Below are 27,476 nucleotides of genomic sequence, written 5' to 3'. Positions count from 1 at the left end.
GAGAGGAGAGGAGATGAATACAGAGAGAGGGGAGGAGGTGTATACAGAGAGAGGAGAGGAGATGTATACAGAGAGAGGGGAGGTGATGTATACAGAGACACAGAGAGAGGGGAGGAGATGTATACAGAGAGAGGAGAGTAGATGTATACAGAGAGAGGAGAGGAGATGTATACTGAGAGAGGGGAGGTGATGTATACAGAGACACAGAGAGAGGGGAGGAGATGTATACAGAGAGAGGAGAGGAGTTGTATACAGAGAGAGGGGAGGTGATGTATACAGAGAGTGGGGAGGAGATGTATACAGAGAGAGGGAGGAGATGTGTACAGAGACACACAGAGAGGGGAGGAGATATATACAGAGAGAGGGGGGAGATGTATACAGAGAGAGGAGAGGAGATGTATACAGAGAGAGGAGAGGAGATGTATACAGAGAGAGGAGAGGAGATGTATACAGAGAGAGGAGAGGAGATGTATACAGAGAGAGGGGAGGAGATGTATACAGAGAGAGGGGAGGAGATCTATACAGAGAGAGGAGAGGAGATATATACAGAGAGAGGAGAGGAGATGTATACAGAGAGAGGAGAGGAGATGTATACAGAGAGAGGAGAGGAGATGTATACAGAGAGAGGAGAGGAGATGTATACAGAGAGAGGAGAGGAGATGTATACAGAGAGAGGGGAGGAGATCTATACAGAGAGAGGGGAGGAGATCTATACAGAGAGAGGAGAGGAGATGTATACAGAGAGAGGAGATGTATACAGAGAGAGGGGAGGAGATGTATACTGAGAAGCAGAGAGAGGGGAGGAGATGTATACAGAGAGAGGAGAGGAGATGTATACAGAGAGAGGAGATGTACAGAGAGAGAGGGGAGGGGATGTATACAGAGAGAGGGGAGGAGATGTATACAGAGAGAATAGATGTATACAGAGAGAGGGGAGGGGATGTATACAGAGACACAGAGAGAGAGGAGGAGATGTATACAGAGAGAAGAGAGAAGATTTATACAGAGAGAGGGGAGGAGGTGTATACAGAGAGAGGGGAGGAGATGTATACAGAGAGAGGGGAGGAGATGTATACAGAGAGAGGAGAGGAGATGTATACAGAGAGAGGAGATGTATACAGAGAGAGAGGAGGAGATCTATACAGAGAGAGGAGAGGAGATGTATACAGAGAGAGGAGATGTATACAGAGAAAGGGAAGGAGATGTATACTGAGGCACAGAGAGAGGGGAGGAGATGTATACAGAGAGAGGAGAGGAGATGTATACAGAGAGAGGAGATGTACAGAGAGAGAGGGGGGGGATGTATACAGAGAGAGGGGAGGAGATGTATACAGAGAGAAGAGATGTATACAGAGAGAGGGGAGGGGATGTATACAGAGACACAGAGAGAGGGTAGGAGATGTATACAGAGAGAGGAGAGGAGATGTATACAGAGAGTTGGGAGGAGATGTATACAGAGAGAGGGGAGGAAATGTATACAGAGAGAGGAGAGGAGATGTATACAGAGAGAGGAGATGTATACTGAGAGAGGGGAGGTGATGTATACAGAGAGAGGAAAAAGATATATACAGAGAGAGATGTATACAGAGTGAGGGGAGGGGATGTATACAGAGAGAGGGGAGGAGATGTATACTGAGACACAGAGAGAGGCGAGGAGATGTATACAGAGAGAGGAGAGGAGATGTATACAGAGAGACAGGAGGAGATGTATACAGAGAGAGGGAAGAAGATGTATACCGAGAGAGGAGATTTATACAGAGAGAGGGGAGGGGATGTATACAGAGAGAGGGGAGGAGATGTATACAAAGAGAGATGTATACAGAGACACAGAGAGAGGGGAGGAGATGTATACAGAGAGAGGAGATGTATACAGAGAGAGGGGAGGAGATGTATACAGAGAGGGGGAGATGTATACAAAGAGAGGAGAGGAGATGTATACAGAGAGAGGGGAGGAGATGTATACAGAGAGAGGGGAGGTGATGTATACAGAGAGAGGGGAGGTGATGTATACAGAGAGAGGGGAGGTGATGTATACAGAGACACAGAGAGAGGGGAGGAGATGTATACAGAGAGAGGGGAGGAGATGTATACAGAGTCCAGAGAAAGGGGAGGAGATGTTTACAGAGAGAGCAGAGGAGATGTATACAGAGAGTTCAGAGAGAGGAGAGGAGATGTATACAGAGAGAGGAGAGGGGATGTATACAGAGTCCAGAGAGAGTGGAGGAGATGTATACAGAGAGAGGGGGGGGAGATGTATACAGAGAGAGGGGAGGAGAGAGATGTATACAGAGAGAGGGGAGGAGATGTATACAGAGTCCAGAGAGAGGAGAGGAGATGTATACAGAGAGAGGAGAGGAGATGTATACAGAGAGAGGGGAGGTGATTTATACAGAGAGAGGAGATGTATACAGAGAGAGGAGAGGGGATGTATACAGAGTCCAGAGAGAGGAGAGGAGATGTATACAGAGAGAGGGGAGGTGATGTATACAGAGAGAGGGGAGGAGATGTATACAGAGACACAGAGAGAGGGGAGGAGATGTATACAGAGAAAGGGGAGGAAATGTATACAGAGAGAGGGGAGGAGATGTATACAGAGTCCAGAGAGAGGGGAGGAGATGTATACAGAGTCCAGAGAGAGGAGAGGAGATGTATACAGAGTCCAGAGAGATGAGGGGAAATATATACAGAGTCCAGAGAGAGGAGGGGAGATGTATACAGAGTCCAGAGAGAGGAGAGGAGATGTATACAGAGTCCAGAGAGACGTGGGGAGATGTATACAGAGAGAGGGGAGGAGATGTATACAGAGAGAGGGGAGGAGATGTATACAGAGTCCAGAGAGAGGAGAGGAGATGTATACAGAGAGAGGAGAGGCGATGTATGCAGAGTCCAGAGAGACGAGGGGAGATGTATACATAGTCCAGAGAGATGAGGGGAGATATATACACAGTCCAGAGAGAGGAGGGGAGATGTATACAGAGAGAGGAGTTGTATACAGAGAGACGGGAGGAGATGTATACAGAGAGAGGGGAGGAGATGTATACAGAGAGAGAAGAGGAGATGTATACAGAGAGAGGGGAGTAGATGTATACAGAGAGAGGAGAGGAGATGTATACAGAGAGAGGGGAGGAGATGTATACAGGGGGGGGGGAGATGTTTATAGAGAGAGGGGAGGAGATGTATACAGAGAGAGGGGAGGTGATGTATACAGAGAGAGGGGAGGAGATGTATACAGAGAGAGGGGAGGAGATGTATACAGAGGCCAGAGAGAAGAGGGGAGATGTATACAGAGGCCAGAGAGAGGAGGGGAGATGTATTCAGAGAGAGGGGAGGTGATGTATACAGAGAGAGGGGAGGAGATGTATACAGAGTCCCGAGAGACGGGAGGAGATGTATACAGAGTCCAGAGAGAGGAGAGGAGATGTATACAGAGAGAGGAGAGGGGATGTATACAGAGTCCAGAGAGACGAGGGGAGATATATACAGAGTCCAGAGAGAGGAGGGGAAATGTATACAGAGTCCAGAGAGAGGAGATGTATACAGAGTCCAGAGAGACGAGGGGAGATGTATACAGAGAGAGGGGAGGAGATGTATACAGAGAGAGGGGAGGAGATGTATACAGAGTCCACAGAGAGGGGAGGAGATGTATACAGAGTCCACAGAGAGGGGAGGAGATGTATACAGAGTCCAGAGAGAGGAGAGGAGATGTATACAGAGTCCAGAGAGAGGGGAGGAGATGTATACAGAGTCCAGAGAGAGGAGAGGAGATGTATACAGAGAGAGGAGAGGGGATGTACACAGAGTCCCTAGAGACGAGGGGAGATGTATACAGAGCCCAGAGAGACGAGGGGAGATGTATACAGAGTCCAGAGAGACGAGGGGAGATGTATACAGAGTCCAGAGAGACGAGGGGAGATGTATACAGAGTCCAGAGAGAGGAGGGGAGATGTATACAGAGTCCAGAGAGAGGAGGGGAGATGTATACAGAGAGAGGAGAGGAGATGTATACAGAGAGACGGGAGGAGATGTATACAGAGAGAGGGGAGAAGATGTATACAGAGAGAGAAGGGGAGATGTATACAGGGAGAGGGGAGGAGATGTATACAGAGAGAGGGGAGGTGATGTATACAGAGAGAGGGGAGGAGATGTATACAGAGGCCAGAGAGAGGAGGGGAGTTGTATACAGAGTCCAGAGAGAGGAGAGGAGATGTATACAGAGTCCAGAGAGAGGAGAGGAGATGTATACAGAGACATGTGGAAAGGTTATGGCAGTAATCAGGCATCTAGCAGCTCCAGCGCAGTATACAGCGCCCTCCCCGTATACACTCTCCACCCACCTGCTTTATGATGTTCTCTATCAGGTTATTGAACAGTGGACTCAATTTGGCAAGAAACCTTTCATCTCCTTAAAAAAAGGTCACAGAATAAAAGTTGAATTGCTGAGTTATAACAATGATGGCACCAATAAATGGGTTACAGCCACCCCCATGTTCAAGATCTCCACCTGCTTCAGTAAATGGTAATGTTTAGGGCTCACACTGAAGGGCTAAAGCAAAAAAAAAAATTTCCACTATGCTTTACACTGAAGGTGTCAGCTTCTTCCCTTGGAAATCTGTAGTTGTCACGTCTTCTGGTCCGGCGATAACATAACTCTCCACCACCATGCTTTACACTACAGCTATCTGCTCTTGTGGCCACTGTCTTATCCTTGGCCCTACACTGTTCCAGAAGTCCTGCTGTGTCCCAGGGGTTCATGGGTAATCTCTAGTCCTCCCAACCTTCATAGCTGAGCGATATCATGGCTCTGGATGGATTTCATGTAAACACTCAGACGGGATCATTTTATCTTGCATCGCGGTGCGGGAAATACTTGCGGCACGTCCTACGTGTGGATCTTCCCTCGAAGCGCCTCGTCCGTTGCTTTTAATGGGGCCGGAAAACACATCGCAGGGCGTGGGAGGGGCGGGCGAGCGCGACGCGGGAAACACTTACCGTTCCTCCAACTCACCTCCCTGCCGTACTGAAGTGCTGGGGGGTGTTTGACACACAAACGCCTCGCTGGCGGGGACATCGCACGTTCCCCAGCGCCATGTCAAGTTTCACGTCCCGATATCGCGCCTGCCCGTGTGAAATTAGCCTGAATGTCCCTTTCACTGACAGCAAGCAGTGATCCTGAACATGGTGAGGAATATGTAGATTTGCTGTTACCTAACAGCGGGGTGTCCAGGCTTAGGTAGGCCGCCACTTTGAGGTGCAGCATGCTGAGGTACCCCTGAAATATAAAGCTGCGGTCAGCGGAGTCACCTGATGGCGGGCGGCAAAGTCCATAATAACACTATAATACCTCCAACCACTCGGTGGCGCCGATGCTGCCAAAGTCGCCTCCATCCCAGCTGACAAACAGGATGCTGCGGCGGGGCTTGAAGCCTGGAAGACACAGACGCGGGTGACTACACAGCACTGCACACTCAGCTCTGCTACACCGCCCCCCCACTCACCATTGTGCACCATCATGGTCATGGAACGCGCCAGCTCTAGCAGGATGGCAGTGCCCACTCCCGACTTGGCAGCACCCGGGCCCCAGGAATCCCGCTGGGCTCCTACCACGATGTAGTGTTCTAAGGAGACAGGAAAGGGGTCAGTGCGGGCGCAGGCGGGCATGCCGGGGGAGGGGTATAATGTGCTCACCAGGCTCATAGTGACCCGTGATGCTGCCAAAGACGTTGTGCAGCTCCACGCTCACAGGTACGTTAGTCACCTCCAGCTGCACCTGGTAATCCGGGGTGGTCAGTGACGGACCCACGCTGTGAGACAGGAAGTTTGCTGACCGCCACGTCTCAGGGATGCTGCGCCCCACCAGTCGCCTGCAGACAATGACAGAAATGACCAAAGCTTCAATCTTTAAATCAAGGCTCATGCTCCAGTCACATCCGGACTTTTGCAACTTCATCTTGTTTTTCACTCCTTTCACCTCCAGAGCTGCATTCACACATCTGCTCTTGCATTATGTCTTATGCTCATGTCAACTCCAAAGCTGTCCTGATAACTCTGAGGGTTTACTATTACTAGAAAGTTGTTGACAGCTAAAGTCCCATTTACACGCAACAATTGTCGCTCAAAATGTATTCAAACGATGGCATATGAGTGATAATCGTTGCGTGTAAACGCTGCCATCATTAAATTTTCGGCCGAACAATGATTTTTAGGTGAATATAAAATCCATTGTTTGGCTGGAGAGAGATAGCAGGGACTACACGCTGTTTTCTCCATGGGAGCAGCTGATTACATTGTATTCAGCTGACAGCCCGCAGAAGCCTTTGTGAAGACAACACAGCTGAGTTCAGACCACATGCTGGGATTTGCAAACAGTTGCTCAAGGCTCATATATATGCAAATGAAGCTGATAAAGTGCTAATGGACATTAGTGCCCATTAGTATTTTATGCAAGATGATTGCTAGAACTGTCAATCCTTCAATTGTTTGAAAGATTGTCTTTGCGTGTAAATAGGCCTCAAGATTATAAAACACAGATAGATTTAAGAAACAACTAGAGATGTCAGCAGAATTGACTGCAGCTCTGGATGTAACTGGAGAATTCTTTATAATGAAACAGCAGAAGTGATAAAGGGCAAATGTTGTCCCTATCTAAAAAGGGAAGATAGAGTAGGGACCGCCGCCCAGTTGCCCGCCTGGGGTTAGCCAGGAGTGGAGGCAAGTAGGCAGGGACAGGGGTTGCGGGTAAGATCCAGGGCAACCCGGGCTGGCGTATCCAGGGTAGTTTACAGTAACAAAGAGAAGTCCCAGAAGATTGGAAAAGGGCAAATGTTGTCCCTATCTTCAAAAAAGGGAAGAAGGTGGATCCAGGAAACTACAGGCCTGTGAGCCTGACTTTTATACCGGGAAAGATCTTTGAACAAATTATTAAACATGTAGGCAACTACTTAGATGAGAATGGAGTAATTAACCAGAGCCAGCATGGGTTTGTAACAAACACGTCATGTCAGACGAATCTAATTTCCTTCTATGACAGAATCACTGACTGGGTTGATCAAGGAAATGCGGTGGATATAGTATATCTTGACTTTAGTAAAGCATCTGACAAAGTATCTAAAAAAAATGACCAAATCTGGGATTGACAAGGCAACCGTTAGGTGGATTCCCAACTGTCTGAGTGATCGTACTCAAAGAGGGGTCATAAATGGCTGCACATCCAAGTGGAAGAATGTATGAAATGGGGCACCACAAGGCTCTGTCCGGGGCCCAGTGGTGGCCAACATTGTTATACATGATCTGGAGGAGGGAATTGATGGGAAACTGATCAAATTTGCTGATGACACAAAGCTAGGAGGGATAGCTAACACTAGGGAAGAGAGAGGGGATTCAAAAAGATCTAGAAAAGCTTGCACAGTGGTCGGCGACTAACAGAATGGTATTTAACAAGGAGAAATGCAAAGTCCTACATCTGGGCAAGAAAAATGAAGAAAGCAGAAGAAAGCACATACAGAATGGGAGGAATTGGGCTAAGCAGCAGCACATGTGAAAAAGACTTGGTTATACTAATAGATCATAGGCTGAACATGAGTCAACAATGTGATGCAGCAGCCAAAAAAGCAAACACAATTCTGGGATGTATTAAGAGAAGCATAGAGTCTAGATCATGTGAGGTCATTATCCCCTCTACTCCTCCTTAGTCAGACCTCATCTGGAATACTGGGTCCAGTTCTGGGCACCCCACTTTAAAAAAGAGATCGACAAACTGGAGCAAGTTCAGAGAAGAGTTACCAAGATGGTGAGCAGTCTGCAAATCATGTCCTGTGAGGAACGGGTAAAGGATCTGGGAATGTTTAGCTTCCAGAAGAGAAGGCTGAGAGGAGACGTAATAGAGGTCTACAAATATCTGAAGGGCTGTCACAGTGCAGAGGGATCAGCCCTATTCTCATCTGTACAAGGAAAGACTAGAAGCAATGGGATGAAACTGAAAGGGAGGAGACACAGATTAGATATTAGACAGTGAGGGGGATCAGTGAGTGGAACAGGTTGCCATGGGAGGTGGGGAGTTCTCCTTCAATGTAAGTCTTCAGAGGCTGGACAAATGTATGTCTGGGGTGATTTATTGAATCCTGCACTGAGCAGGGGTTTGGACCCGATGACCCTGGGGGACCCAATGACCCTGGGGGACCCAATGACCCGGGGAGACCCAATGACCCTGGGGGACGCAATGACCCAGGGGAGACCCAATGACCCCGGGTGACGCTTCCAACTCTACTCATCTATGATTCTATGAAGCCTTATACCTACCCCAGCAGTGACTGTGCAGATGAAAAGCTGATGGCCTGAGCCAGGATTTTGGGAAGTCCTGAGGATTTGAAAGGGGGAAACTGGGTGTGATTGAAAGAAGGAAAGCCAGGAGTGTTGGGGTCTCCAGTGCCGAAGTGAACCTGGAAGGAGAGATGGGGAAGAAAAAGTAAGTGACCCCCTGTGTAGTGTAACTAATAGCACACAGCTGTACCGCCCATCCCCCTCCGTGCAAGAAGAAAGTAAGTGACCCCCTATGTAATGCAACTAACACCACACAGCTGTACTGCCCATCATCCACAGTGCAGGAGGAAAGTAAGTGACCCCCTATGTAATGTAACTACTAACACACAGCTGTACCGCCCATCATCCACAGTACAGGAGGAAAGTAAGTGACCCCCTATGTAATGTAACTAATAACACAGAGCTGTACCGCCCATCATCCACAGTACAGGAGGAAAGTAAGTGACCCCCTATGTAATGTAACTAATAACAAACAGCTGTACTGCCCATCATCCACAGTACAGGGGGAAAGTAAGTGACCCCCTATGTAATGTAACTAATAACACACAGCTGTACCGCCCATCATCCACAGTACAGGAGGAAAGTAAGTGACCCCCTATGTAATGTAACTAATAACACACAGCTGTACCGCCCATCATCCACAGTGCAGGGGGAAAGTAAGTGACCCCCTATGTAATGTAACTAATAACACACAGCTGTACCACCCATCATCCACAGTGCAGGAGGAAAGTAAGTGACCCCCTATGTAATGTAACTAATAACACACAGCTGTACCGCCCATCATCCACAGTACAGGGGGAAAGTAAGTGACCCCCTATGTAATGTAACTAATAACACACAGCTGTACTGCCCATCATCCACAGTACAGGAGGAAAGTAAGTGACCCCCTATGTAATGTAACTAATAACACACAGCTGTACGGCCCATCATCCATAGTACAGGAGGAAAGTAAGTGACCCCCTATGTAATGTAACTAATAACACACAGCTGTACCGCCCATCATCCACAGTACAGGAGGAAAGTAAGTGACCCCCTATGTAATGTGACTAACAACACACAGCTGTACAGTCCATCATCCACAGTACAGGAGGAAAGTAAGTGACCCCCTATGTAATGTAACTAATAACACAGCTGTACCGCCCATCATCCACAGTACAGGAGGAAAGTAAGTGACCCCCTATGTAATGTAACTAATAACACACAGCTGTACCGCCCATCATCCACAGTACAGGAGGAAAGTAAGTGACCCCCTATGTAATGTAACTAATAACACACAGCTGTACCGCCCATCATCCACAGTACAGGAGGAAAGTAAGTGACCCCCTATGTAATGTAACTAATAACACATAGCTGTACTGCCCATCATCCACAGTGCAGGAAGAAAGTAAGTGACCCCCTATGTAATGTAACTAACAACACACAGCTGTACCGCCCATCATCCACAGTGCAGGAGGAAAGTAAGTGACCCCCTATGTAATGTAACTAATAACACACAGCTGTACCACCCATCATCCACAGTACAGGAGGAAAGTAAGTGACCCCCTATGTAATGTAACTAATAACACACAGCTGTACCGCCCATCATCCACAGTACAGGAGGAAAGTAAGTGACCCCCTATGTAATGTAACTAATAACACACAGCTGTACCACCCATCATCCACAGTACAGGAGGAAAGTAAGTGACCCCCTATGTAATGTAACTAATAACACACAGCTGTACCAGCGATCATCCACAGTACAGGGGGAAAGTAAGTGACCCCCTATGTAATGTAACTAATAACACACAGCTGTACCGCCCAGCATCCACAGTACAGGAGGAAAGTAAGTGACCCCCTATGTAATGTAACTAATAACACACAGCTGTACCGCCCATCATCCACAGTACAGGAGGAAAGTAAGTGACCCCCTATGTAATGTAACTAATAACACACAGCTGTACCACCCATCCCCCACTGTACAGGGGGAAAGTAAGTGACCCCCTATGTAATGTAACTAATAACACACAGCTGTACCACCCATCATCCACAGTACAGGAAGAAAGTAAGTGACCCCCTATGTAATGTAACCAATAACACCCAGCTGTACCGCCCATCATCCACAGTACAGGAGGAAAGTAAGTGACCCCCTATGTAATATAACTAATAACACACAGCTGTACCGCCCATCATCCACAGTACAGTGGGAAAGTAAGTGACCCCCTATGTAATATAACTAATAACACACAGCTGTACCGCCCATCATCCACAGTACAGGGGGAAAGTAAGTGACCCCCTATGTAATGTAACTAAAAACACACAGCTGTACCGCCCATCATCCACAGTGCAGGAGGAAAGTAAGTGACCCCCTATGTAATGTAACTAATAACACACAGCTGTACCACCCATCATCCACAGTACAGGAGGAAAGTAAGTGACCCCCTATGTAATGTAACTAATAACACACAGCTGTACCGCCCATCATCCACAGTACAGGAGGAAAGTAAGTGACCCCCTATGTAATGTAACTAATAACACACAGCTGTACCGCCCATCATCCACAGTGCAGGAGGAAAGTAAGTGGCCCCCTATGTAATGTAACTAATAACACACAGCTGTACCAGCGATCATCCACAGTACAGGGGGAAAGTAAGTGACCCCCTATGTAATGTAACTAATAACACACAGCTGTACCGCCCAGCATCCACAGTACAGGAGGAAAGTAAGTGACCCCCTATGTAATGTAACTAATAACACACAGCTGTACCGCCCATCATCCACAGTACAGGAGGAAAGTAAGTGACCCCCTATGTAATGTAACTAATAACACACAGCTGTACCACCCATCCCCCACTGTACAGGGGGAAAGTAAGTGACCCCCTATGTAATGTAACTAATAACACACAGCTGTACCGCCCATCATCCACAGTACAGGAGGAAAGTAAGTGACCCCCTATGTAATATAACTAATAACACACAGCTGTACCGCCCATCATCCACAGTACAGTGGGAAAGTAAGTGACCCCCTATGTAATATAACTAATAACACACAGCTGTACCGCCCATCATCCACAGTACAGGGGGAAAGTAAGTGACCCCCTATGTAATGTAACTAAAAACACACAGCTGTACCGCCCATCATCCACAGTGCAGGAGGAAAGTAAGTGACCCCCTATGTAATGTAACTAATAACACACAGCTGTACCGCCCATCATCCACAGTGCAGGAGGAAAGTAAGTGACCCCCTATGTAATGTAACTAATAACACACAGCTGTACCACCCATCATCCACAGTACAGGAGGAAAGTAAGTGACCCCCTATGTAATGTAACTAATAACACACAGCTGTACCGCCCATCATCCACAGTGCAGGAGGAAAGTAAGTGACCCCCTATGTAATGTAACTAATAACACACAGCTGTACCACCCATCATCTACAGTACAGGAGGAAAGTAAGTGACCCCCTATGTAATGTAACTAATAACACACAGCTGTACCGCCCATCATCCACAGTACAGGAGGAAAGTAAGTGACCCCATATGTAATGTAACTAATAACACACAGCTGTACCGCCCATCATCCACAGTGCAGGAGGAAAGTAAGTGAACCCCTATGTAATGTAACTAATAACACACAGCTGTACCGCCCATCATCCACAGTACAGGAGGAAAGTAAGTGACCCCCTATGTAATGTAACAAATAACACACAGCTGTACCGCCCATCATCCACAGTACAGGAGGAAAGTAAGTGACCCCCTATGTAATGTAACTAATAACACACAGCTATACCGCCCATCATCCACAGTGCAGGAGGAAAGTAAGTGACCCCCTATGTAATGTAACTAATAACACACAGCTGTACCACCCATCATCCACAGTACAGGAGGAAAGTAAGTGACCCCCTATGTAATGTAACTAATAACACACAGCTGTACCTCCCATCACCCACAGTACAGGAGGAAAGTAAGTGACCCCCTATGTAATGTAACTAATAACACACAGCTGTACCGCCCATCATCCACAGTGCAGGAGGAAAGTAAGTGACCCCCTATGTAATGTAACTAATAACACACAGCTGTACCGCCCATCATCCACAGTACAGGAGGAAAGTAAGTGACCCCCTATGTAATGTAACTAATAACACATAGCTGTACCGCCCATCATCCACAGTACAGGAGGAAAGTAAGTGACCCCCTATGTAATGTAACTAATAACACACAGCTGAACCACCCATCATCCACAGTACAGGAGGAAAGTAAGTGACCCCCTATGTAATGTAACTAATAACACACAGCTGAACCACCCATCATCCACAGTACAGGAGGAAAGTAAGTGACCCCCTATGTAATGTAACTAATAACACACAGCTGTACTGCCCATCATTCACAGTACAGGGGGAAAGTAAGTGACCCCCTATGTAATGTAACTAATAACACACAGCTGTACCGCCCATCATCCACAGTACAGGAGGAAAGTAAGTGACCCCTATGTAATGTAACTAATAACACACAGCTGTACCGCCCGTCATCCACAGTACAGGAGGAAAGTAAGTGACCCCCTATGTAATGTAACTAATAACACACAGCTGTACCGCCCATCATCCACAGTACAGGAGGAAAGTAAGTGACCCCCTATGTAATGTAACTAATAACACAGCTGTACCGCCCATCATCCACAGTGCAGGATGAAAGTAAGTGACCCTGTATGTAATGTAACTAATAACACACAGCTGTACCGCCCATCATCCACAGTACAGGAGGAAAGTAAGTGACCCCCTATGTAATGTAACTAATAACACACAGCTGTACCACCCATCATCCAAAGTACAGGAGGAAAGTAAGTGAACCCCTATGTAATGTAACTAATAACACACAGCTGTACCGCCCATCATCCACAGTACAGGAGGAAAGTAAGTGACCCCCTATGTAATGTAACTAATAACACACAGCTGTACCACCCATCATCCACAGTACAGGAGGAAAGTAAGTGACCCCCTATGTAATGTAATAACAACACACAGCTGTACCACCCATCATCCACAGTACAGGGGGAAAGTAAGTGACCCCCTATGTAATGTAACTATTAACACACAGCTGTACCACACATCATCAACAGTACAGGAGGAAAGTAAGTGACCCCCTATGTAATGTAACTAATAACACACAGCTGTACCGCCCATCATCCACAGTACAGGAGGAAAGTAAGTGACCCCTATGTAATGTAACTAATAACACACAGCTGTACCGCCCATCATCCACAGTACAGGAGGAAAGTAAGTGACCCCCTATGTAATGTAACTAATAACACACAGCTGTACCACCCATCATCCACAGTACAGGAGGAAAGTAAGTGACCCCCTATGTAATGTAACTAATAACACACAGCTGTACCGCCCATCATCCACAGTGCAGGAGGAAAGTAAGTGACCCCCTATGTAATGTAACTAATAACACACAGCTGTACCATCCATGATCCACAGTACAGGAGGAAAGTAAGTGAACCCCTAAGTAATATAACTAATAACACACAGCTGTACCGCCCATCATCCACAGTGCAGGAGGAAAGTAAGTGAACCCCAATGTAATGTAACTAATAACACACAGCTGTACCGCCCATCATCCACAGTACAGGAGGAAAGTAAGTGACCCCCTATGTAATGTAACTAATAACACACAGCTGTACCACCCATCATCCACAGTACAGGAGGAAAGTAAGTGACCCCTATGTAATGTAACTAATAACACACAGCTGTACCGCCCATCATCCACAGTACAGGAGGAAAGTAAGTGACCCCCTATGTAATGTAACTAATAACACACAGCTGTACCGCCCATCATCCACAGTACAGGAGGAAAGTAAGTGACCCCCTATGTAATATCACTAATAACACACAGCTGTACCGCCCATCATCCCCAGTACAGGAGGAAAGTAAGTGACCCCCTATGTAATGTAACTAATAACACACAGCTGTACCGCCCATCATCCACAGTACAGGAGGAAAGTAAGTGACCCCCTATGTAATGTAACTAATAACACACAGCTGTACCGCCCATCATCCACAGAGTAAGAGGAAAGTAAGTGACCCCCTATGTAATATAACTAATAACACACAGCTGTACCGCCCATCATCCACAGTACAGGAGGAAAGTAAGTGACCCCCTATGTAATGTAACAAATAACACACAGCTGTACCACCCATCATCCACAGTACAGGGGGAAAGTAAGTGACCCCCTATGTAATGTAACTAATAACACACAGCTGTACCGCCCATCATCCACAGTACAGGGGGAAAGTAAGTGACCCCCTATGTAATGTAACTAATAACACACAGCTGTACCGCCCATCATCCACAGTACAGGAGGAAAGTAAGTGACCCCCTATGTAATGTAACTAATAACACACAGCTGTACCGCCCATCATCCACAGTACAGGAGGAAAGTAAGTGACCCCCTATGTAATGTAACTAATAACACACAGCTGTACCGCCCATCATCCACAGAGTAAGAGGAAAGTAAGTGACCCCCTATGTAATATAACTAATAACACACAGCTGTACCGCCCATCATCCACAGTACAGGAGGAAAGTAAGTGACCCCCTATGTAATGTAACAAATAACACACAGCTGTACCACCCATCATCCACAGTACAGGGGGAAAGTAAGTGACCCCCTATGTAATGTAACTAATAACACACAGCTGTACCGCCCATCATCCACAGTACAGGGGGAAAGTAAGTGACCCCCTATGTAATGTAACTAATAACACACAGCTGTACCGCCCATCATCCACAGTACAGGAGGAAAGTAAGTGACCCCCTATGTAATGTAACTAATAACACACAGCTGTACCGCCCATCATCCACAGTACAGGAGGAAAGTAACTGACCCCCCTATGTAATGTAACTAATAACACACAGCTGTACCGCCCATCATCCACAGTACAGGAGGAAAGTAAGTGACCCCCTATGTAATGTAACTAATAACATACAGCTGTACCGCCCATCATCCACACAGTAAGAGGAAAGTAAGTGACCCCCTATGTAATGTAACTAATAACACACAGCTGTACCGCCCATCATCCACAGAGTAAGAGGAAAGTAAGTGACCCCCTATGTAATATAACTAATAACACACAGCTGTACCGCCCATCATCCACAGTACAGGAGGAAAGTAAGTGACCCCCTATGTAATGTAACAAATAACACACAGCTGTACCACCCATCATCCACAGTACAGGAGGAAAGTAAGTGACCCCCTATGTAATGTAACTAATAACACACAGCTGTACCACCCATCATCCACAGTGCAGGGGGAAAGTAAGTGACCCCCTATGTAATATAACTAATAACACACAGCTGTACCACCCATCATCCACAGTACAGGAGGAAAGTAAGTGACCCCTATGTAATGTAACCAATAACACACAGCTGTACCGCCCATCATCCACAGTACAGGAGGAAAGTAAGTGACCCCCTATGTAATGTAACTAATAACACACAGCTGTACCATCCATCATCCACAGTACAGGGGGAAAGTAAGTGACCCCCTATGTAATGTAACTAATAACACACAGCTGTACCGCCCATCATCCACAGTACAGGGGGAAAGTAAGTGACCCCCTATGTAATGTAACTAATAACACACAGCTGTACCGCCCATCATCCACAGTACAGGAGGAAAGTAAGTGACCCCCTATGAAATGTAACTAATAACACAAAGCTGTACCGCCCATCATCCACAGTACAGGAGGAAAGTAAGTGACCCCCTATGTAATGTAACTAATAACACACAGCTGTACCGCCCATCATCCACAGTACAGGAGGAAAGTAAGTGACCCCCTATGTAATGTAACTAATAACACAAAGCTGTACCGCCCATCATCCACAGTACAGGAGGAAAGTAAGTGACCCCCTATGTAATGTAACTAATAACACAGCTGTGCCGCCCATCATCCACAGTACAGGAGGAAAGTAAGTGAACCCCTATGTAATGTAACTAATAACACAGCTGTGCCGCCCATCATCCACAGTACAGGAGGAAAGTAAGTGAACCCCTATGTAATGTAATTACTAACGCACAGCTGTACCGCCCATCATCCACAGTACAGGAGGAAAGTAAGTGACCCCCTATGTAATGTAACTAATAACACACAGCTGTACCACCCATCATCCACAGTACAGGGGGAAAGTAAGTGACCCCCTATGTAATGTAACTAATAACACAGCTGTGCCGCCCATCATCCACAGTACAGGAGGAAAGTAAGTGAACCCCTATGTAATGTAATTACTAACGCACAGCTGTACCGCCCATCATCCACAGTACAGGAGGAAAGTAAGTGACCCCCTATGTAATGTAACTAATAACACACAGCTGTACCACCCATCATCCACAGTACAGGGGGAAAGTAAGTGACCCCCTATGTAATGTAACTAATAACACACAGCTGTACCGCCCATCATCCACAGTACAGGAGGAAAGTAAGTGACCCCCTATGTAATGTAACTAATAACACACAGCTGTACCGCCCATCATCCACAGTACAGGAGGAAAGTATGTGACCCCAATGTAATGTAACGAATAACACAGCTGTACCACCCATCATCCACAGTGCAGGAGGAAAGTAAGTGACCCCCTATGTAATGTAACTAATAACACACAGCTGTACCGCCCATCATCCACAGTACAGGAGGAAAGTAAGTGACCCCCTATGTAATGTAACTAATAACACACAGCTGTACCACCCATCATCCACAGTACAGGAGGAAAGTAAGTGACCCCCTATGTAATGTAACTAATAACACACAGCTGTACCGCCCATCATCCACAGTACAGGGGGAAAGTAAGTGACCCCCTATGTAATGTAACTAATAACACACAGCTGTACCACCCATCATCCACAGTACAGGAGGAAAGTAAGTGACCCCCTATGTAATGTAACTAATAACACACAGCTGTACCGCCCATCATCCACAGTACAGGAGGAAAGTAAGTGACCCCCTATGTAATGTAACTAATAACACACAGCTGTACTGCCCATCATCCACAGTATAGGAGTAAAGTAAGTGACCCCCTATGTAATGTAACTAATAACACACAGCTGTACCACCCATCATCCACAGTGCAGGAGGAAAGTAAGTGACCCCCCTATGTAATGTAACTAATAACACACAGCTGTACCGCCCATCATCCACAGTACAGGAGGAAAGTAAGTGACCCCCTATGTAATGTAACTAATAACACACAGCTGTACCGCCCATCATCCACAGTACAGGAGGAAAGTAAGTGACCCCCTATGTAATATCACTAATAACACACAGCTGTACCGCCCATCATCCCCAGTACAGGAGGAAAGTAAGTGACCCCCTATGTAATGTAACTAATAACACACAGCTGTACCGCCCATCATCCACAGTACAGGAGGAAAGTAAGTGACCCCCTATGTAATGTAACTAATAACACACAGCTGTACCGCCCATCATCCACAGAGTAAGAGGAAAGTAAGTGACCCCCTATGTAATATAACTAATAACACACAGCTGTACCGCCCATCATCCACAGTACAGGAGGAAAGTAAGTGACCCCCTATGTAATGTAACAAATAACACACAGCTGTACCACCCATCATCCACAGTACAGGGGGAAAGTAAGTGACCCCCTATGTAATGTAACTAATAACACACAGCTGTACCGCCCATCATCCACAGTACAGGGGGAAAGTAAGTGACCCCCTATGTAATGTAACTAATAACACACAGCTGTACCGCCCATCATCCACAGTACAGGAGGAAAGTAAGTGACCCCCTATGTAATGTAACTAATAACACACAGCTGTACCGCCCATCATCCACAGTACAGGAGGAAAGTAAGTGACCCCCTATGTAATGTAACTAATAACACACAGCTGTACCGCCCATCATCCACAGAGTAAGAGGAAAGTAAGTGACCCCCTATGTAATATAACTAATAACACACAGCTGTACCGCCCATCATCCACAGTACAGGAGGAAAGTAAGTGACCCCCTATGTAATGTAACAAATAACACACAGCTGTACCACCCATCATCCACAGTACAGGGGGAAAGTAAGTGACCCCCTATGTAATGTAACTAATAACACACAGCTGTACCGCCCATCATCCACAGTACAGGGGGAAAGTAAGTGACCCCCTATGTAATGTAACTAATAACACACAGCTGTACCGCCCATCATCCACAGTACAGGAGGAAAGTAAGTGACCCCCTATGTAATGTAACTAATAACACACAGCTGTACCGCCCATCATCCACAGTACAGGAGGAAAGTAACTGACCCCCCTATGTAATGTAACTAATAACACACAGCTGTACCGCCCATCATCCACAGTACAGGAGGAAAGTAAGTGACCCCCTATGTAATGTAACTAATAACATACAGCTGTACCGCCCATCATCCACACAGTAAGAGGAAAGTAAGTGACCCCCTATGTAATGTAACTAATAACACACAGCTGTACCGCCCATCATCCACAGAGTAAGAGGAAAGTAAGTGACCCCCTATGTAATATAACTAATAACACACAGCTGTACCGCCCATCATCCACAGTACAGGAGGAAAGTAAGTGACCCCCTATGTAATGTAACAAATAACACACAGCTGTACCACCCATCATCCACAGTACAGGAGGAAAGTAAGTGACCCCCTATGTAATGTAACTAATAACACACAGCTGTACCACCCATCATCCACAGTGCAGGGGGAAAGTAAGTGACCCCCTATGTAATATAACTAATAACACACAGCTGTACCACCCATCATCCACAGTACAGGAGGAAAGTAAGTGACCCCTATGTAATGTAACCAATAACACACAGCTGTACCGCCCATCATCCACAGTACAGGAGGAAAGTAAGTGACCCCCTATGTAATGTAACTAATAACACACAGCTGTACCATCCATCATCCACAGTACAGGGGGAAAGTAAGTGACCCCCTATGTAATGTAACTAATAACACACAGCTGTACCGCCCATCATCCACAGTACAGGGGGAAAGTAAGTGACCCCCTATGTAATGTAACTAATAACACACAGCTGTACCGCCCATCATCCACAGTACAGGAGGAAAGTAAGTGACCCCCTATGAAATGTAACTAATAACACAAAGCTGTACCGCCCATCATCCACAGTACAGGAGGAAAGTAAGTGACCCCCTATGTAATGTAACTAATAACACACAGCTGTACCGCCCATCATCCACAGTACAGGAGGAAAGTAAGTGACCCCCTATGTAATGTAACTAATAACACAAAGCTGTACCGCCCATCATCCACAGTACAGGAGGAAAGTAAGTGACCCCCTATGTAATGTAACTAATAACACACAGCTGTACCGCCCATCATCCACAGTACAGGGGGAAAGTAAGTGAACCCCTATGTAATGTAACTAATAACACACAGCTGTACCACCCATCATCCACAGTACAGGAGGAAAGTAAGTGACCCCCTATGTAATGTAACTAATAACACACAGCTGTACCGCTCATCATCCACAGTGCAGGGGGAAAGTAAGTGACCCCCTATGTAATGTAACTAATAACACACAGCTGTACCGCCCATCATCCACAGTGCAGGGGGAAAGTAAGTGACCCCCTATGTAATGTAACTAATAACACACAACTGTACCGCCCATCATCCACAGTACAGGAGGAAAGTAAGTGACCCCCTATGTAATGTAACTAATAACACACAGCTGTACCGCCCATCATCCACAGTACAGGAGGAAAGTAAGTGACCCCCTATGTAATGTAACTAACAACACACAGCTGTACCGCCCATCATCCACAGTACAGGAGGAAAGTAAGTGACCCCCTATGTAATGTAACTAATAACACACAGCTGTACCGCCCATCATCCACAGTACAGGAGGAAAGTAAGTGACCCCCTATGTAATGTAACTAATAACACACAGCTGTACCGCCCATCATCCACAGTACAGGAGGAAAGTAAGTGACCCCCTATGTAATGTAACTAATAACACACAGCTGTACCGCCCATCATCCACAGTACAGGAGGAAAGTAAGTGACCCCCTATGTAATGTAACTAATAACACACAGCTGTACCACCCATCATCCACAGTACAGGGGGAAAGTAAGTGACCCCCCTATGTAATGTAACTAATAACACACAGCTGTACCACCCATCATCCACAGTACAGGAGGAAAGTAAGTGACCCCCTATGTAATGTAACTAATAACACATAGCTGTACCGCCCATCATCCACAGTGCAGGAGGAAAGTAAGTGACCCCCTATGTAATGTAACTAATAACACACAGCTGTACCGCCCATCATCCACAGTACAGGAGGAAAGTAAGTGACCCCCTATGTAATGTAACTAATAACACACAGCTGTACCGCCCATCATCCACAGTACAGGAGGAAAGTAAGTGACCCCCTATGTAATGTAACTAATAACACACAGCTGTACCACCCATCATCCCCAGTACAGGAGGAAAGTAAGTGACCCCCTATGTAATGTAACTAATAACACACAGCTGTACCGCCCATCATCCACAGTACAGGAGGAAAGTAAGTGACCCCCTATGTAATGTAACTAATAACACACAGCTGTACCACCCATCATCCCCAGTACAGGAGGAAAGTAAGTGACCCCCTATGTAATGTAACTAATAACACACAGCTGTACCGCCCATCATCCACAGTACAGGAGGAAAGTAAGTGACCCCCTATGTAATGTAACTAATAACACACAGCTGTACCGCCCATCATCCACAGTGCAGGAGGAAAGTAAGTGACCCCCTATGTAATGTAACTAATAACACACAGCTGTACCACCCATCATCCACAGTACAGGAGGAAAGTAAGTGACCCCCTATGTAATGTAACTAATAACACACAGCTGTACCGCCCATCATCCACAGTACAGGAGGAAAGTAAGTGACCCCCTATGTAATGTAACTAATAACACACAGCTGTACCGCCCATCATCCACAGTACAGGGGGAAAGTAAGTGACCCCCTATGTAATGTAACTAATAACACACAGCTGTACCGCTCATCATCCACAGTACAGGAGGAAAGTAAGTGACCCCCTATGTAATGTAACTAATAACACACAGCTGTACCGCCCATCATCCACAGTGCAGGAGGAAAGTAAGTGACCCCCTATGTAATGTAACTAATAACACACAGCTGTACCGCCCATCATCCACAGTACAGGAGGAAAGTAAGTGACCCCCTATGTAATGTAACTAATAACACAGCTGTGCCGCCCATCATCCACAGTACAGGAGGAAAGTAAGTGAACCCCTATGTAATGTAATTACTAACGCACAGCTGTACCGCCCATCATCCACAGTACAGGAGGAAAGTAAGTGACCCCCTATGTAATGTAACTAATAACACACAGCTGTACCACCCATCATCCACAGTACAGGGGGAAAGTAAGTGACCCCCTATGTAATGTAACTAATAACACACAGCTGTACCGCCCATCATCCACAGTACAGGAGGAAAGTAAGTGACCCCCTATGTAATGTAACTAATAACACACAGCTGTACCGCCCATCATCCACAGTACAGGAGGAAAGTATGTGACCCCAATGTAATGTAACGAATAACACAGCTGTACCACCCATCATCCACAGTGCAGGAGGAAAGTAAGTGACCCCCTATGTAATGTAACTAATAACACACAGCTGTACCGCCCATCATCCACAGTACAGGAGGAAAGTAAGTGACCCCCTATGTAATGTAACTAATAACACACAGCTGTACCACCCATCATCCACAGTACAGGAGGAAAGTAAGTGACCCCCTATGTAATGTAACTAATAACACACAGCTGTACCGCCCATCATCCACAGTACAGGGGGAAAGTAAGTGACCCCCTATGTAATGTAACTAATAACACACAGCTGTACCACCCATCATCCACAGTACAGGAGGAAAGTAAGTGACCCCCTATGTAATGTAACTAATAACACACAGCTGTACCGCCCATCATCCACAGTACAGGAGGAAAGTAAGTGACCCCCTATGTAATGTAACTAATAACACACAGCTGTACTGCCCATCATCCACAGTATAGGAGTAAAGTAAGTGACCCCCTATGTAATGTAACTAATAACACACAGCTGTACCACCCATCATCCACAGTGCAGGAGGAAAGTAAGTGACCCCCCTATGTAATGTAACTAATAACACACAGCTGTACCGCCCATCATCCACAGTACAGGAGGAAAGTAAGTGACCCCCTATGTAATGTAACTAATAACACACAGCTGTACCGCCCATCATCCACAGTACAGGAGGAAAGTAAGTGACCCCCTATGTAATGTAACTAATAACACACAGCTGTACCGCCCATCATCCACAGTGCAGGAGGAAAGTAAGTGACCCCCTATGTAATGTAACTAATAACACACAGCTGTACCACCCATCATCCACAGTATAGGAGTAAAGTAAGTGACCCCCTATGTAATGAAACTAATAACACACAGCTGTACCACCCATCATCCACAGTGCAGGAGGAAAGTAAGTGACCCCCCTATGTAATGTAACTAATAACACACAGCTGTACCGCCCATCATCCACAGTACAGGGGGAAAGTAAGTGACCCCCTATGTAATGTAACTAATAACACAGAGCTGTACCGCCCATCATCCACAGTACAGGAGGAAAGTAAGTGACCCCTTATGTAATGTAACTAATAACACACAGCTGTACCGCCCATCATCCACAGTACAGGGGGAAAGTAAGTGACCCCCTATGTAATGTAACTAATAACACACAGCTGTACCACCCATCATCCACAGTACAGGAGGAAAGTAAGTGACCCCCTATGTAATGTAACTAATAACACACAGCTGTACCACCCATCATCCACAGTATAGGAGTAAAGTAAGTGACCCCCTATGTAATGTAACTAATAACACACAGCTGTACCACCCATCATCCACAGTGCAGGAGGAAAGTAAGTGACCCCCCTATGTAATGTAACTAATAACACACAGCTGTACCGCCCATCATCCACACAGTAAGAGGAAAGTAAGTGACCCCCTATGTAATATAACTAATAACACACAGCTGTACCGCCCATCATCCACAGTACAGGAGGAAAGTAAGTGACCCCCTATGTAATGTAACAAATAACACACAGCTGTACCGCCCATCATCCACAGTACAGGGGGAAAGTAAGTGACCCCCTATGTAATGTAACTAATAACACACAGCTGTACCTCCCATCATCCACAGTACAGGAGGAAAGTAAGTGACCCCCTATGTAATGTAACTAATAACACACAGCTGTACCGCCCATCATCCACAGTACAGGAGGAAAGTAAGTGACCCCCTATGTAATGTAACTAATAACACACAGCTGTACCGCTCATCATCCACAGTACAGGAGGAAAGTAAGTGACCCCCTATGTAATGTAACTAATAACACACAGCTGTACCGCCCATCATCCACAGTACAGGAGGAAAGTAAGTGACCCCTTATGTAATGTAACTAATAACACACAGCTGTACCGCCCATCATCCACAGTACAGGGGGAAAGTAAGTGACCCCCTATGTAATGTAACTAATAACACACAGCTGTACCGCCCATCATCCACAGTACAGGAGGAAAGTAAGTGACCCCCTATGTAATGTAACTAATAACACACAGCTGTACCGCCCATCATCCCCAGTACAGGAGGAAAGTAAGTGACCCCCTATGTAATGTAACTAATAACACACAGCTGTACCGCCCATCATCCACAGTACAGGAGGAAAGTAAGTGACCCCCTATGTAATGTAACTAATAACACACAGCTGTACCGCCCATCATCCACAGTACAGGAGGAAAGTAAGTGACCCCCTATGTAATGTAACTAATAACACACAGCTGTACCGCCCATCATCCACAGTACAGGAGGAAAGTAAGTGACCCCCTATGTAATGTAACTAATAACACACAGCTGTACCGCCCATCATCCACAGTACAGGAGGAAAGTAAGTGACCCCCTATGTAATGTAACTAATAACACACAGCTGTACCGCCCATCATCCACAGTGCAGGAGGAAAGTAAGTGACCCCCTATGTAATGTAACTAATAACATACAGCTGTACCGCCCATCATCCACACAGTAAGAGGAAAGTAAGTGACCCCCTATGTAATGTAACTAACAACACACAGCTGTACCGCCCATCATCCACAGTGCAGGAGGAAAGTAAGTGACCCCCTATGTAATGTAACTAATAACATATCTGTACCGCCCATCATCCACAGTACAGGAGGAAAGTAAGTGACCCCCTATGTAATGTAACTAATAACACACAGCTGTACCACCCATCATCCACAGTACAGGAGGAACGTAAGTGACCCCCTATGTAATGTAACTAATAACACACAGCTGTACCGCCCATCATCCACAGTACAGGAGGAAAGTAAGTGACCCCCTATGTAATGTAACTAATAACACACAGCTGTACCACCCATCATCCACAGTACAGGAGGAACGTAAGTGACCCCCTATGTAATGTAACTAATAACACATAGCTGTACCACCCATCATCCACAGTACAGGAGGAAAGTAAGTGACCCCCTATGTAATGTAACTAATAACACACAGCTGTACCACCCATCATCCACAGTACAGGAGGAAAGTAAGTGACCCCCTATGTAATGTAACTAATAACACACAGCTGTACCGCCCATCATCCACAGTACAGGAGGAAAGTAAGTGACCCCCTATGTAATGTAACTAATAACACACAGCTGTACCGCCCATCATCTACAGTACAGGAGGAAAGTAAGTGACCCCCTATGTAATGTAACTAATAACACATAGCTGTACCGCCCATCATCCACAGTACAGGAGGAAAGTAAGTGACCCCCTATGTAATGTAACTAATAACACACAGCTGTACCGCCCATCATCCACAGTACAGGGGGAAAGTAAGTGACCCCCTATGTAATGTAACTAATAACACACAGCTGTACCACCCATCATCCACAGTACAGGAGGAAAGTAAGTGACCCCCTATGTAATGTAACCAATAACATACAGCTGTACCGCCCACTATCTACAGTGCAGGAGGAAAGTAAGTGACCCCCTATGTAATATAACTAATAACACACAGCTGTACCACCCATAATCCACAGTACAGGAGGAAAGTAAGTGACCCCTTATGTAATGTAACTAATAACACACAGCTGTACCGCCCATCATCCACAGTACAGGAGGAAAGTAAGTGACCCCCTATGTAATGTAACTAATAACACACAGCTGTACCGCCCATCATCCACAGTACAGGAGGAAAGTAAGTGACCCCCTATGTAATGTAACTAATAACACACAGCTGTACCGCCCATCATCCACAGTACAGGAGGAAAGTAAGTGACCCCCTATGTAATGTAACTAATAACACACAGCTGTACCACCCATCATCCACAGTACAGGAGGAAAGTAAGTGACCCCCTATGTAATGTAACTAATAACACACAGCTGTACCGCCCATCATCCACAGTACAGGAGGAAAGTAAGTGACCCCCTATGTAATGTAACTAATAACACACAGCTGTACCACCCATCATCCACAGTACAGGAGGAAAGTAAGTGACCCCTATGTAATGTAACTAATAACACACAGCTGTACCGCCCATCATCCACAGTACAGGGGGAAAGTAAGTGACCCCCTATGTAATGTAACTAATAACACACAGCTGTACCGCCCATCATCCACAGTACAGGAGGAAAGTAAGTGACCCCCTATGTAATGTAACTAATAACACACAGCTGTATCGCCCATCATCCACAGTACAGGAGGAAAGTAAGTGACCCCTTATGTAATGTAACTAATAACACACAGCTGTACCGCCCATCATCCACAGTACAGGGGGAAAGTAAGTGACCCCCTATGTAATGTAACTAATAACACACAGCTGTACCGCCCATCATCCACAGTACAGGAGGAAAGTAAGTGACCCCCTATGTAATGTAACTAATAACACACAGCTGTACCACCCATCATCGACAGTACAGGAGGAAAGTAAGTGACCCCCTATGTAATGTAACTAATAACACACAGCCGTACCACCCATCATCCACAGTACAGGGGGAAAGTAAGTGACCCCCTATGTAATGTAACTAATAACACAGCTGTACTGCCCATCATCCACAGTACAGGAGGAAAGTAAGTGACCCCCTATGTAATGTAACCAATAACACACAGCTGTACCACCCATCATCCACAGTACAGGAGGAAAGTAAGTGACCCCCTATGTAATGTAACTAATAACATACAGCTGTACCGCCCATCATCCACAGTACAGGAGGAAAGTAAGTGACCCCCTATGTAATGTAACTAATAACACACAGCTGTACCGCCCATCATCCACAGTGCAGGAGGAAAGTAAGTGACCCCCTATGTAATGTAACTAATAACACACAGCTGTACCACCCATCATCCACAGTACAGGAGGAAAGTAAGTGACCCCCCTATGTAATGTAACTAATAACACACAGCTGTACCGCTCATCATCCACAGTACAGGAGGAAAGTAAGTGACCCCCTATGTAATGTAACTAATAACACACAGCTGTACCACCCATCATCCACAGTACAGGAGGAAAGTAAGTGACCCCCTATGTAATGTAACTAATAACACACAGCTGTACCGCCCATCATCCACAGTACAGGAGGAAAGTAAGTGACCCCCTATGTAATGTAACTAATAACACACAGCTGTACCACCCATCATCCACAGTACAGGAGGAAAGTAAGTGACCCCCTATGTAATGTAACTAATAACACACAGCTGTACCGCCCATCATCCACAGTACAGGAGGAAAGTAAGTGACCCCCTATGTAATGTAACTAATAACACACAGCTGTACCACCCATCATCCACAGTACAGGAGGAAAGTAAGTGACCCCCTATGTAATGTGACTAATAACACACAGCTGTACCGCCCATCATCCACAGTGCAGGAGGAAAGTAAGTGACCCCCTATGTAATGTGACTAATAACACACAGCTGTACCGCCCATCATCCACAGTGCAGGAGGAAAGTAAGTGAACCCCTATGTAATGTAATAACAACACACAGCTGTACCACCCATCATCCACAGTGCAGGAGGAAAGTAAGTGACCTCCTATGTAATGTAACTAATAACACACAGCTGTACTGCCCATCCCCC

General features: G+C 46.0%; 1 protein-coding gene across 2 annotated transcripts in view; it reads right to left on the bottom strand.

Moving 5' to 3' along the window:
* TFR2 (transferrin receptor 2) overlaps positions 1–27,476 on the bottom strand; it is a 131,304-nt gene that overhangs the window by 16,049 nt on the left and 87,779 nt on the right. For both annotated transcript variants that reach the window (XM_066593946.1, XM_066593947.1), the window contains 6 exons: positions 8,296–8,435; positions 5,686–5,861; positions 5,496–5,615; positions 5,342–5,424; positions 5,206–5,269; positions 4,335–4,402 (listed from right to left, as the gene is read on the bottom strand). In XM_066593946.1, coding sequence (XP_066450043.1) covers positions 4,335–4,402; positions 5,206–5,269; positions 5,342–5,424; positions 5,496–5,615; positions 5,686–5,861; positions 8,296–8,435 — 651 coding nt within the window. The remainder of the gene's footprint in view (positions 1–4,334; positions 4,403–5,205; positions 5,270–5,341; positions 5,425–5,495; positions 5,616–5,685; positions 5,862–8,295; positions 8,436–27,476) is intronic.

This window comes from Eleutherodactylus coqui, chromosome 2 (genome assembly GCF_035609145.1).
Source record: "Eleutherodactylus coqui strain aEleCoq1 chromosome 2, aEleCoq1.hap1, whole genome shotgun sequence".
NCBI classification, from domain to species: Eukaryota; Metazoa; Chordata; class Amphibia; order Anura; family Eleutherodactylidae; genus Eleutherodactylus; species Eleutherodactylus coqui.
This window is presented reverse-complemented; position numbering and strand designations above follow the sequence as displayed.